Raw genomic sequence first — 13,893 nt, 5'->3', positions numbered from 1 at the left:
GGTGCAGGGATGGAGTCCCATATCAGGCTCCCTACAAAGAGCCTGCTTCTCCCTCTGCCAGTGTCTCTGCCTCTCTCTGGGTCTCTCATGAATAAAGAAATAAAACCTTAGGGATCCCTGGGTGGCGCAGCGGTTTGGCGCCTGCCTTTGGCCCTGGGCGCGATCCTGGAGACCCGGGATCGAGTCCCACGTCGGGCTCCCGGTGCATGGAGCCTGCTTCTCCCTCTGCCTGTGTCTCTGCCTCTCTCTCTCTCTCTCTGTGACTATCATAAATAAATTTTAAAAAAAAAATTAAAAAAAAAAAAAAAAAGAAAGAAAACCTTAAAAAAAAAATCTTTTGGGATCCCTGGGTGGCGCAGCGGTTTGGCGCCTGCCTTTGGCCCAGGGCGTGATCCTGGAGACCCGGGATCGGGTCCCATGTCGGGCTCCTGATGCATGGAGCCTGCTTCTCTCTCTGCCTGTTTCTCTGCCTCTCTCTCTCTCTGACTGTCATAAATAAATAAAAAAAAAAATTAAAAAAAATTAAAAAAAAAAAAAAAGAATAGCTAGTTTAAAAAAAAATCTTTTTCTGTCTAGCAAACATAAATCCTCTCTGGATGAGGGGAACATCATTATTAGCTTTCAATTACTTTAAAATCATTTCTTCAGCATGGCAGGGAAAATGGCGGATGGGAAGGTGGGAGAAGAAAAGCCTGAGAAGCCATGGTAAACTGAAGCCTCCAGAGTAATGGAGGGGAAAGTTCCAGTTGCTGCGCTGAGAAGTGAGCAGCTGAAGCAGCAGCCTGCAGACCTCCCAAAAAAGTCTACAAAAATATCCAAGTCTGGATTTGCCACAGGTAGTTAGATGACAAAGAAAGCCTCAGCCATATCCATCAAACTCAGATCAAGTAAGCCTTAAAAAAACTGTTCCAATTCTTGTTTCAAAACCCTTTTCAGTGGCAGCAGCTTTTAATGAAGACGACGACAGTAAACCAAAGGAAATGCCTCCAGAAGCAAAGATAAAGATGAAAAATACTGGAAGGAATACACCAACATTAGCAGGACCAAAACTCCTTCAATAAAGTAAAGCATGGTTTCTCTGATAACCAGAAGCTACGGGAGCAAAATATAAAATCTCATCTTGGAAATGTCCATGACCAAGACAAATCATGTGTTTTGAAACTGGAGTGTGGAGTGTCAAGTTAAAAGAAATAGTTTCCTTTTTTAAAGAATGGTTATTAAGATTACCCTTAGAGCCGCCTTTTTTAAGATTGAGAGGCAGAACACAAGTTTGAAATCAGAATTACTTTATGTTTTAAATGCAGATTTCAAGATCTTCGCTTAAAAAAAAAATCAGAAATGGTACTTTTCTATTTTTTTAAACACAACTATTAGCACATTAAAAGGGAGGTATAAAGTTACTGTCTATTTAAACTGCAAACAATTACTCTTAACTCCCTGAACCTAAACTGTATGGCTCCCGGGAATAGCTTTATGAGAGAGGGAGTATTGTATTGTGAGGAAAAGGTTATGGAACTATATACTGAAAGTATATTAGAGAATCAAAATACATCTTTTGTCCTCATAGGCATTTGTTTTGTTTCAAGTCATCATAAACAAGGTATTGCACTGCTAGCAGTTGGTACAAATACACTTAGCTCCTTAGAAAAAAATTTTAAAATTGTATATAAATTGTTGAGTATTCTAAACAGCCCACTTCAACCATTTCAGTGGGTCTACCTATTTATTCGTCTTCAAAGACCATTTGCTACAAAAGTAAGTATTTTGAATGTGCTTCCCTTGGTTTTTGTTATTAGCCAGTTCCTGTAAGCATTTCCATCAAATCCTGAGGCAAATCACAAGGAAGTGGTTTCTTTTCAAATAACAAACTACCAAAAACTTAAATATTTGGCTATTTTTTTTAAAGGTAGAAACACCAAAAAAGCAACATCGCATGAAAATGAAGAGGAGAATAATGTATTTTCTATAACTCGGTTAAAGCTTAAGTTACTAACTTGTGAAAGTGAATTTGATTTGGACTTAATAAAAAAATTATTTTAGTACAGTAATATAATTCGATGTATATATATGTTAATATACAACACACATAATATGTTTATATATATATAAACAGCCTTTCAAAAGCACAATTCAGGTACCAAAGATAAAAAGAAAGAAAATGCATCTCTACACACATCTTATGGGATCTTTGACCACATATACATTGTTCGATCTATGTATTACAGGGTTTCAAAAAGATTTTTGTGATAGTTAATGTGATAAACACATATTTAAAAGCATAGTCACAGATAAAAGAAACAGTCTAATGATTTCCTTGAAAACAACTACAGTGTTTAATCTGGAGGCAGCTTCAGATGATTTTATTGGTAATCACTACTCACTGAGCTCTTTTAATAGGTAACAGAGAAGTAACCTGTATATGTTCCCAACACTTTGTTAATTTGCATTCAAGTTTAGAGTAAACCGCAAACAATGGAAATGTATATAGAACTATTAGTTCTTACATGATTTAATTATGTCATGATACATGAACTCAACTTGCTTTAAGTAAGCAAACTTTCCATTTTTGTAATTTTACTGTTTGTTAAAATAACATGCTTCTCTTATGTATTCTTTTCTTACCTTAAGTGAAATATTAGCCTAAGGTCAAGATGGGAGAGAAACAACTGAAATGAAGGTCTTCATTAAAATACCAATAAAAATAAATAAATAAAATAAAATAAAATACCAATAAATTTGGGGTGCCAGCATGATTCAGTTGGTTAAGTGTCTGACTCTTGATTGCTTTGATCATAATCACAGGGTCCTGGGACTGAAGCCCAAGTTGGTCTCCAAGCTCAATGGGGAGTCTGCTCAAGATTCTCTCTCTCCCTCTTTCCTCTTCCCTGCCCCACATGCTCTAAAATACATTTTAATAAGTACCAATAAAAAATACCAATAAATTTGCCATTCTCAAAGATTTTTTTAGTCTACATGAATAACCAGGTACAAGAAAAAAGAAGGAAAACCAAACCAAAACTGATAACAAGGAGATCCAAAGGTATTTCAGCTACTGAAGTTATTCAGCACAGATTTTAAATCATTCTTGTATCTGAGAAGATCAAATTATGAATTTCAGCATAAAGTTATATAAAAGGATAGAGTTCAATTTCTAATAATGACAGTGAGAAACTGAACAAATGAAACACCTGCTTGAAAGCACTGTAGAGATAAAACTGCAGTGAGAATCAGGAGTCCAAAGTCTTGGAGAGGAAGGAAATCCTAGAAAGCTTGATTCTGGCATTCGGGTTCATTGGTAATTTGAGCACTTATCAACTCTAGAATAGGAGATTTAGAGTGTGAGAAAATTAGTAGTTTTCAACAGACCTAGACTTGTAAGAATTAAAAATATTATACCAGGGGCACCTGGCTGGCTTTGCTGGTGGAGAAAGTGACTCTTGGTTTTTGGGCTATGAGTTCAAACCCTATGTTGACTGTAGAGATTACCTATAAATAATTTCAAGATTTTATTTATTTATTCATGAGAGACATGAGAGAGAAAAAGAGAGGCAGAGACACAGGCAGAGGGAGAAGCAGACTCCATGCAGGGAGCCTGACATGGGACTCAATCCTGGGTCTCCAGGATCACGCCCCAGGCTGAAGGCGACGCTAAACCACTGAGCCACCCAGGCTGCCCATCTAAAAATAATTTTTAAGAAAGAATTTATTTATTCATCTGCGACAGAGAGAGAGAGAGAGAGAGAGAGAGAGAGAGAAAGAATGCATGTGCATGTGAGCAGGGGCAGAGGGAGAGGGAGAAGCAGACTCCCTGCAGAGTAGGGAGCCCTATGCAGGGCTTGATCCCAGGATTGAGAGATCATGACCTGAGCCGAAGGCAGATGCTTCACCGTGACCCACCCAGGCACCTCCAAAACAAAATCTTTAAAAAAATATTACTCCAGTATTACTTGCATATCTTAAATATGTAGTTAGAAAATATTCAACTGTCTTCTGGCTTCTACTGTTTATGCTATGAAGTCAATTACAAATTTCACAAGTGGTCCTTCGGTGGTAATGCGCCTTTTTTCCTTTTTTAGAGATCACCTAGAAATACATGGGATTCTTAAAATATCTGAACCCAATTTTGTATTAGCTCAAATTGAATTAAGGTGCTCTGAGATGGCTAGTGACAGAAGCTTTCTGCCAAAAGCAATCATATTTTTTTTGGAGAGGAATAACAAGTTTTCCCATCTACTGTTTGGCACTCAAAAAAATGATCAGACATATGAAGAAATCTGGTACCTTGACTGAGCATCAAGATAAACAGACCCAAAAAGATCTCTATAATAGGGTTATCAGACATAAGACTTTAAATGTTCAGGGAAATCAATATTAATAATTTCACCAAAACCATAAAAAAGAACCAAAGGTAAATTAAAAAAAAAAAAAAAAACTAAAGACATATTCTCTAACCCATTTTAGGAGGGCAAAGCAACCTTGGTAACAAAATTAGGTAAAATTATCCTCAGTCTTTAACATGAATGCACAAATCCTAAAACAAAATATTAACAAAATATTAACAAACCAAATCCAGCAGGTTTACTGCTAGAATGGAAGGTTGGTTATTAGCAAATTACCAGATGAACAAAAGACACAATCATGTGAGACAGAAGTACTGTTCATTAAAATGTACAACTGGTACCTCCAACCAAACTGGGAATAGAACTTTACTGTGATCAAGAATGCATACAAAAAAAAAAAAGTGCATGAAGAAAAAAGAAACAAAGTATAAAGCAAGCAGCATAGTTGTTGGTGAAACATTAGAAACTAGAATTCCTACCCAGTACCCTACGACAAATTTTTAAGTTTTAAATTTTTTTTTTAATTTTTATTTATTTATGATAGTCACAGAGAGAGAGAGAGAGAGAGAGAGAGAGAGAGGGGCAGAGACACAGGCAGAGGGAGAAGCAGGCTCCATGCACCGGGAGCCCGACATGGGATTTGATCCCGGGTCTCCAGGATCACGCCCTGGGCCAAAGGCAGGCGCTAAACCGCTGCGCCACCCAGGGATCCCATAAATAAAAAAAATATAGATTAGAAAAATGTCATCCCACAGACAGGACTATATAAGGAATTTTAAGAACTCGAGTTACAGTTTAGCAATGGCTGGATAAAACTAAAATACAAAAGCAAATAAAAATATAATTTCAAGAGATATCACTTAAAAATAACAAAGTTTATAAGCTATAAATTTAACAAGATATTAAGATCCTTGTGAAGAAGACTGTAAGTGTTGTAGGCTTACAGATGTCAAAAATAAAAGTCACCCCTTGTTTACAGATAGAATATCATGAAGCTTCAGTTTTCTCCAAAATGATCTGAAGATTTAAAGGTAATTCTAATCTAAATTTCAACAAAGGTATTTGTAAAGCAGGATACTCCAACTCTGAATCGTATGAACAGCAAAGGGTCAAGAATAATGAGGATATTCCAAAATTAAGTCAAGGAACTTGTCTAAGTAAGTATTATTAAAATCTTGTGTTTAACAATATGGATACCAAAAAAACAAGCAGACCAATAGAAGAAAATAAAGATATCAGAAAGACTCAGGCATCAAACAGAAATGTGGCACTACATACTGAGAACTGATTATTTAATAAATAATGCTGAGACAATGGATTATCCACATAGAAAAAGAATGAATCAGAATCTCTACATCACACCAAACATAAGTCAATGCCAGGAGAATTAAGAACTTTGGCATGAAAAACAAAACTTAATAAAAACTATCCTTTATGGCCTTCTGGTAGAAGAAGATTCTTAAATAAGATACTAAACCCCCTCAAAATGTAAGAGAAAAGACTGATACATCCACTAAGTCAAAAATAAAAACTTTCGTTCATTAAAAGACATTGTACTGACAATAAAAAAAATAGAAGGTACAAACTGAAAATTGGGATCTGCAATTATATCAATAAGCAGATATGTAGTAAAATTCCACAAGCCAATATAAAAGACAATCCCATAGAAAAATTAGGAAAAGGTAATGCTGAGTTAGAAAAAGTACAGGTTCAGAAAGCAGCATACAATGTTAATTTATGTAAAAGTTTGAAAAAGAGGGGATCCCTGGGTGGCGCAGCGGTTTGGCGCCTGCCTTTGGCCCAGGGCGCGATCCTGGAGACCCGGGATCGAATCCCACATCGGGCTCCCGGTGCATGGAGCCTGCTTCTCCCTCTGCCTGTGTCTCTGCCTCTCTCTCTTTCTCTCTGTGTGACTATCATAAATAAATAAAAATTAAAAAAAAAATAAAAAAAAAGTTTGAAAAAGAAAAATTAAATTCATAACTTAAATATTCACAGGGTGCCTGGGTGGCTCAGTTGGTTAAGCATCCAACTCCTGATTTCAGCTCAGGTCACAATCTCAGGGTCATGAGACTGAGCCCTGAGTCGGGCTCTGCACTGGGCATGGAGCCTGCTTAGGATTCTCTCTTGCTCTCACCCTTGCCTTCTGCCCCTCCCCCACCACTCCCAAGCCCCTGTGTGCACTTGTCTCCAAAAAAAAAAAAAAAAAGGTATTCACAAAACTATTCAGAAAAGAAAGGAAATGATTAGCACAAAATTCTAAATAGGGTCTCTCTTATAAAGAGGGAGGTGGATGCAGTCAAGGAGAGATTTAGGGACCTTCGATGACAGCACACTGCTCTTATTTCTTCAGCTGACTGGGGAATGCACTACTGTTCATTAATTAATATCCTTTATGCCTTAAGTCAATGTTAAATTTTTGTGTATGAAGATTAATATTAAAAGCTGATGGACCTTCCGTATAGGAAGCTAAAAGGAGTTTTCAAAGCTTTGCTTATTTTAAAGCAGAACTTCCCTCAAGAAAATTAACCAATAAAATGGAATCAGAGCTCCTCCGGTTAAAGTCGGGGAGGAGAAGGGCCAGAAACTTCCTGCCTCCATGCACTCATAAGAACCTGAAGTACCCCTTCAGAGAAGAACATGGCAGTGGGAGTGGGGGGGGAAAAAAAAAATCAATAGATTCCATATCAGCATCTCTTCCAATCCTGACGTTCCTTGACTCTAATGTGCTAAACCATAAACATCCATCCATCAAGTATTCACTTAATTATATTTACATGTATTTCATAAAAGGCCAGATAGCACAGGAGCATTTGAAAAATCTACACACACATTCTTTAGCTACTACCCACACTGTATCCACACATAAACTTGCTTCAGTGTGTTCCTCTATGAAATACGATATTTTCCTAAGCACCAGGTTGATTACACCACCATAAGCATTTTTAGTTATTATGTCAACATAGCCGTCAGTCTAATATAGTCATTTATCTTCTTTAACTGGCACATTACCCAGGGTTATCAAATTGGCAATTTAAGACCTGTTTAAATGGGTGAGCTTTCCTGAACAAATTGTGTTCAATTTCAATTAGTTTGAATACTAAATTAAGAAGACATTCCTAATGTCTTTAATAGGTTTATGTTAATCTGGTTAACCTGAAAAGGTTGTAAAAATAAGCCTCAAAAACTTTTTAAAATCAAGTATATCAGAACCAAAATAATAAACAGTAAGGCCAGTGGCACTCCCATCTGGCACTCAATAGATGAACAAACCATAAACAGCTTAAGTAAAAATGAAGTTAACTCACCAGCTAAGTTTCTATTTTTGTCTTACCACCACCTATTTAGTGAATACCTCAGGTGATGTAACTTGTGGGGAGATTAGCTAGGTTCACACTTCAAAATCTGTATTATAAATTTTTTTCATTCAAAGCTACATTAAGGGACCAACTAAAAAAATTTCCCTTACCTGTTTCAATCTATGGCCCTGATCCCAGTCAAACACAAAAAGGACTACTATATACTTTTTTGCTAAGACTGGAAAAAACTCAAAGCTCATAAGCAAAAGGGACTCTAAAATATTCTCTTCATTTATAAAGAACTGTATTATAAATATTACAAATAGCTGCTTGTTATGGCAGATTTGAAAAACTTATTTGTAATTTCAAACACTTCTACAGGCTAGTTTTCTACGTTAAGTAAAAAAAAAAGCTTTTTGAATATAAATTAAAAATAAAACTATTACCATGATTTTCATTCTAATCATAGGAAACTGGTTAAAACCTAGTTTCCAGACAAATTTAGTTCAGAGCTTATTAGGTATATGGTCATATCCTTTAGTATCCCACAAGTCTATTCAATTTTAAAGTTTTTAAGGATCACATATATCATCTACCATTTCTATGAAGATTCTCCAAAAATTTCTTCCCCCAACTTAATGTTTTATGCGCCCATGTAAAGCAGTAAATCTTAACCAGGTACATATCCATTCAATGCCTATCATTCTACTCCATTTCTTTATACTTACTTGCAGCCTGACAATGAAACCGAAATCCTCGTGGAATTTCACCTGTAATACAAAATATTTTGTTGGGAGAAGCTCTCTGGTTTTCCCATAGCCGTATGCCATAGGATGACCGATTGGTAGGTAATAGTTATTGCTATATGAAAATACAAAAAAAAATTAAACCTTCATAAGAGTTCTTTTAAACCAAAGGAATGAGGATTATTAAAGAATTTCGGTATAGTGTCTAAACTACTTTAAAAAGGAAGTCACTTCTTTATAAAAAAGAAATAGGTAAAGCAAAGTTGTGTTAAAAGGAGTCTTAGCTAGGGGTCCATGAGGCCCTATCAAGGGCCTCATGTATGTATTTCTCAACAAAAGTTTCCAAATTCTATCTTTTTAATGTTTTACAATCATATGAACAAAAGTAGCTATTTAATTTATCCTAAGCAGCAACTCTTACAAGTGTGAGTAGGATGATTAGTTGCTCTGTCATCGAAACACAAGAAAAAGTGCTGGCTTGTTCTAATGAATTTTAAATCAACTGGCAAAACTAAAGATGAAGATCTTCTTTCCCCAACCTTTTCTCCTTTACTCTTCCCCCTATATGTTTCTCCTACTTGCCTTTAAAAGTATACTGGTCCTTTATCTTCTTGGGAACTGAACTGAATCCTAGGTCTTCATTACTACTTGCTTTTGCTAGAGTGGAATAGCCAGAAGAGATACTAACAACATTGGAGAGACTATTAAATATTAGGTTATTTCCATATCTTCTCTTGTATTCCTTAGAGCAGCCAATAATAGGTATTATTCCCACTTCACAGATAAGCTAGTAAGTTCAGAAAGATTAATAACTTTCTTCAAGGTTACAAAACAACATCAAGTTAAAATCTAGTAATCACTATGGTGAAGGATGGGTCAAAGAAATGAAAGAGCAAAAGGCATAAAAAGCCTTTAGAAAATTCCAAGATGTAAAAAAAAAAAAAGAAAAAAGAAAATTCCAAGATGTAAGGCTACAGGTAAGCAAATGACAGGCTACACATTTTCTTAGGCATACTATCCCACTCAACTACAATGCTTTCTTCAGGTTAAAAGATTAAACTGAAAAACTCTGTAAACACCTAGTTCTTAGCAATTTTTCAACCAATTATGATGAAGTCTTGTTATACTTTAAGAACTCAACTATGCATCAGCCTTTAAGAAAACAAATACTGTTAAATAAAGTCAAGATAAAATGTATACTGTTTAGATCTAGCATCTTTCACTCTACTTACCAGGATTTATAAATCTGTGGAACTCTGCCATTATACCTTCTTGGAGAGAGTATTTAACACACCCTATTTCACAGGGGAGGAAGCGCTGCTCACAGTGAGGAGGGAGCTCACCATGGCTAAAAATGTTCAAAAAATAAAAAATGCCTCCAAGGAGAGCTAAAAAAGAAAAAGAAAAAAAAGTAAGAAAACACAAACAGATGAGAGTTTACCCCTCTACAAAACCAAGTTTGAAAACTATTTTCCTTGTGTTCCTATCATCAATCCTATGTGAGCTGGAAAAGAGAAAACTAATCTGTACCAACTAAATGAATAAAAATTTTTATAATTACACTTATCAAGAATTTTTTTTTATATTTTTTTCTTTCTTTATTTATGATAGTCACACAGAGAGAGAGAGAGAGAGAGAGAGAGAGGCAGAGACATAGGCAGAGGGAGAAGCAGGCTCCATGCACCGGGAGCCCGACGTGGGATTCGATCCCGGGTCTCCAGGATCGCGCCCTGGGCCAAAGGCACGCGCCAAACCGCTGCGCCACCCAGGGATCCCACACTTATCAAGAATTACAGTGGTAACCATTCTGCATGAAGCAACAAAATTATTCAAACTTGCAGCCAGTTCTACATAATTTAGCTAAACATTAAGCACTGAATTTCAGGAATGACTTAAAAGCTGTGACCTGTACTCAACAAATACAAGAGGTTTGGGAAATAAAGCTAAGTAGAATCAGCAATGAAAAACTCTGATATAAACCATGGACAATTTAATTCACTCTTTACTTTTTACCAATATACACAAGAATACTGATAAATTCTCTAAAGAAAGAAATGTGAGAAAGCGTGAAGGCTCTTATTTACTAGGATTAGCCACATTTAAGACTATAAAAAGTTTATTAGTCTTCAGTAAATTCAGAACACAATGAAAAAAGCCAGAGGAAATAACAAGGACTTTTATTAGCTAAGCTCTTTTCTAGGCTAGATCTTTATACTTTAAATGTATCTAAAGATCTAGCTATAAACAAATCTAAGAAGTATATTTAGTAACCTATGAAGTGGTTATTAATCAAGAGACCAGATTTTTGTATAAAACAAAATCTTCTCTTGTATCTCTCTCATGTTATTTCAACAAATGCAAATTGCCCAATCTTTTACAACTTTAGCACCATATTTGAATACTTGTAGTCAATTATTCTGAAATGCAGGATCAAAATAAACAGAACACGTAATTACTGATCAACATATCATAGTGTTCTGAGCAACCACATTTATCTAAGCAAAAAATTTTAGGATTACTCTACCTTGATCACTTTTTAGAGACAAATTTGACATATCCGGGGGTGAAACATTCTGCTTCGGTACAAGCATGCCTGGCTGCCGCAGTGGAGTGGAAACAGGTTTCTAAAGAGGAAGAAAATAATTGATCACATAATCAAACTCTTACTGAGCACTTTATACAAATACTTAAGTTTAGCAAAACACCTGGAAAACAACTCACTGACTACTTCAGTAACCTCTCTAGGCCAATGAACCCAATGAGTAAAGAAGCACACATCTGTCAGTGACATCAACACCCAAAGGCAGACAAGGGCAGAATCTATACATATTCTGAATCAAAAAGTGAGTGGCAAACAACCAATTCAACCATTGCTGAAAACCATTTGCCCACTACTGATAATCTAAAGTAATCCCACTGAATCCCATAATACATACCAGCCCAGTGGCCAAAAGAACATCATTCAACAAAGTACTCCAATTATGCTGACTTCAAGTCTCAATGAGATATGCATACTTTGAGAATGTCTTATAAGACATTATAGTTAAAAAAAAAAAACAAGGTTCAACTGTATTTCAATTCTACTGAAACACACATCTACAAATTTAAAATCGCTCAAACCTAAAGCAAGCGAAGTGCTCTTGAATTTCAATCCAATGTTGCCAGTTTAAAATAAGAATGGAACTTTACTATGTCAGAATGAAAAGAACACAGAGAGAGGGTAAAAGTCCACAATTACCCTGAATTTTCTTGATACAAACCAACAAGAAAAAGTTTATTCAATACTTTATCATTCTACTACACATAAATTTACCCAAATAAACTTTATTCAACTCTTACCTATAAGGCATACTAATATTCACTAGCATGTGCAAGTTTTGTTGTTTCAATATTTTAAACACAACCGCTTGCTGGTTCCGGGTGTCACTTAAATAGAATGGCCCAAGCTACTTTAAAACATTAAAAAGGGGGGGGGGAGGGGTCTTCAATCATAAAGGGGTTGGAAGGAACCCTTAGCGTTCATCTGGTACCAACCCTAAAACCCAACAATCTCCTGGCAGATCAAAGTTTATTGGTTGCAGGTTTCCTAACAGGGATTCCCCTGGCCTTTCACTACCAAATAGCAACATGTCTCCTAGTTAAGGGAACCTGTTGGGTTTTTCACAGGCATTCTGACGCCAGAAAAAAAAAAAAAAAAGAAAAATTCTTCTTTGCACTAACCTAAGTCACCCACTCACCCATCCAGCATTTACTGAACACGCCCATGTGCCAGGCAGGTAGCGCTCCTCTCAGGCTAACTTTACCTGCTTCTCTGAAGGCCCAAAGTCCCTTCCCTGGGCTGCTCTCCACTCTCGAGCCATTTCTGCGTATTTCTCCTTTTCTTCCTCCTTCAGAAGCTTGGGGACATTCAAGGAGGAGAGAAAGGAGAGAAGCAGCAATGAGGACCGAGTGCCCCCGGCCCCAGAGGCAGAAGCCAGGACTTCACGGGGGTCCCTGTGTCGGTTTGCCCTAGGGCGGGAACAGGGGCCTTCCTTTCACGCCAGCTGGAGCCAAGGAGTCATTAGGCTCCTCGAGGCCTCCTTCCTTGCCGCCTCGCCCTCCCACTTGCCCAACTGCCTGGTCCGCCCCCCCGCAGCCTCCCTACCCCCCCCACCCCCACCCCCACCCCCACCCCACTACCTCCAGTCTCACCGCCCAGTCAGCAGAGCAGTAGGGGATGGCATCAGCTATGCGAGCCACAGGCAGGCCTCGCCGCCGTAGTTCGGGGATCTTCTCCTGCACAAAGAAATAGTAGGCATTACGGCTGGCCCTGCGGTTTGGCATGGCGAGCGAGGCCAGGATTCGACAACCTGCGCCAGAGACAGCACAAGCCGCCGGCGCCCTCGCCGGGCTCCCGCCCTTAGTAACCGAGGCTGGCGCCTGCGCGCCAAGGCCCACAGCGCTGGACCAATCAGGGCGCGGTGCGCAGCCGCATTGGCCTCGCTCCGAGAAAAACAGTCTGAGACTGACTCGCGGGGCAGTGGGGGTGGGGGGGCGGGGGAGCCCTGGGCACAGGTGCGAAGCGTTCTGATTGGCTGGGATGAGGCGTTGATGGGCGCGCTGTCACGTGGAGGGCTTGGCGCAATTCCTGTACATTATTGCGTAATATATGTCAAAGTAGGTGGAGAGAAAGCGGACGAGAGAGTGGTGGTTCAAGTTCTTTCATGTTTCGTAACTGCAAAAGGCCTACTCTGTGCCAGGCACTGTGAAACGTGTTGGGTGGCGGCGGCAGAGTGAGGACCATGACAAACAATATCTTGTCCCTGAAGAAGTTTACAATCTAGTGGGGGGCGTTTGAGGGGAAGATGACAAGTCAAGTGCATCAACCCATGTGGGGCGGGTGGGGGGGGGGGTTGTGACTGCTTTTCTGTCTTTCCCCCATTCTTAAATGACACTTGTTATAGTTGCAAAGAATATGTTTTTGAAATCAACTTTTACCATGTTAGAAAGCACAATAAGGAGCGGAGGTTTAAAATAATGTCCTTCAATACAATTTTACAGATTTCCTCAAAAAGGTGGTGTCATTTTGTTGTTGTTAGTTTTATTCCTGGAATATATTTGGAGCTACTATGAAAGCTTTCCCCCCCCCCCACATTATTTTCTTTTTTAAAATTCTCTATTTAAATTCAATTTAGTTAATATATACTATATTATTACTCATGGGTAGAATCCGTTACATACAACATCCAGTGCTCATCGTAACAAGTGCCCTCCTTAATGCCTGTCATCCAATTATCTCCCCCCCCCACCTCCCCTCCAGTAACCCTTGGTGTATTTCCCAGAGTTTAGCCTCTGGTATGGTTTGCCTCCCTCTCTGTTTTCATCTTGTTTTATTTTCCCTTCCCTTCCCCTGTGTTCATCTGTTTGGTTTCTTAAACTCCACACGCGTGAAATCATATGGTATTTATCTGTCTCTGACTAATTTATTTCACTTGGCATAATACCCTCTAGTTTTATCCACATCATTGC

The 13,893-nt window shown here is 38.1% G+C and overlaps 1 protein-coding gene across 2 annotated transcripts in view; it reads right to left on the bottom strand.

Moving 5' to 3' along the window:
- Nucleotides 1-12,862, bottom strand: part of MAEL (maelstrom spermatogenic transposon silencer) — a 30,650-nt gene extending 17,788 nt beyond the window's left edge. Inside the window, exons 1-5 of one of the 2 annotated variants that reach the window (XM_072830443.1) lie at nt 12,565-12,862; nt 12,189-12,281; nt 10,910-11,009; nt 9,618-9,773; nt 8,368-8,409 (exon numbers count right to left, since the gene is read on the bottom strand). In XM_072830443.1, the coding sequence (XP_072686544.1) occupies nt 8,368-8,409; nt 9,618-9,773; nt 10,910-11,009; nt 12,189-12,281; nt 12,565-12,708 (535 nt within the window). In that variant the 5' untranslated portion in view covers nt 12,709-12,862. The remainder of the gene's footprint in view (nt 1-8,367; nt 8,410-9,617; nt 9,774-10,909; nt 11,010-12,188; nt 12,282-12,564) is intronic. The other variant, XM_072830444.1, reaches the window with a different exon arrangement.
- Between the last annotated feature and the right edge of the window lie 1,031 nt (nt 12,863-13,893).

The sequence above is a fragment of the Canis lupus genome, chromosome 6 (assembly GCF_048164855.1).
Source record: "Canis lupus baileyi chromosome 6, mCanLup2.hap1, whole genome shotgun sequence".
Classification (NCBI taxonomy): domain Eukaryota; kingdom Metazoa; phylum Chordata; class Mammalia; order Carnivora; family Canidae; genus Canis; species Canis lupus.
Note: the sequence above shows the minus strand (reverse complement) of the source record. Positions and strands in the feature narration are given on the sequence as shown.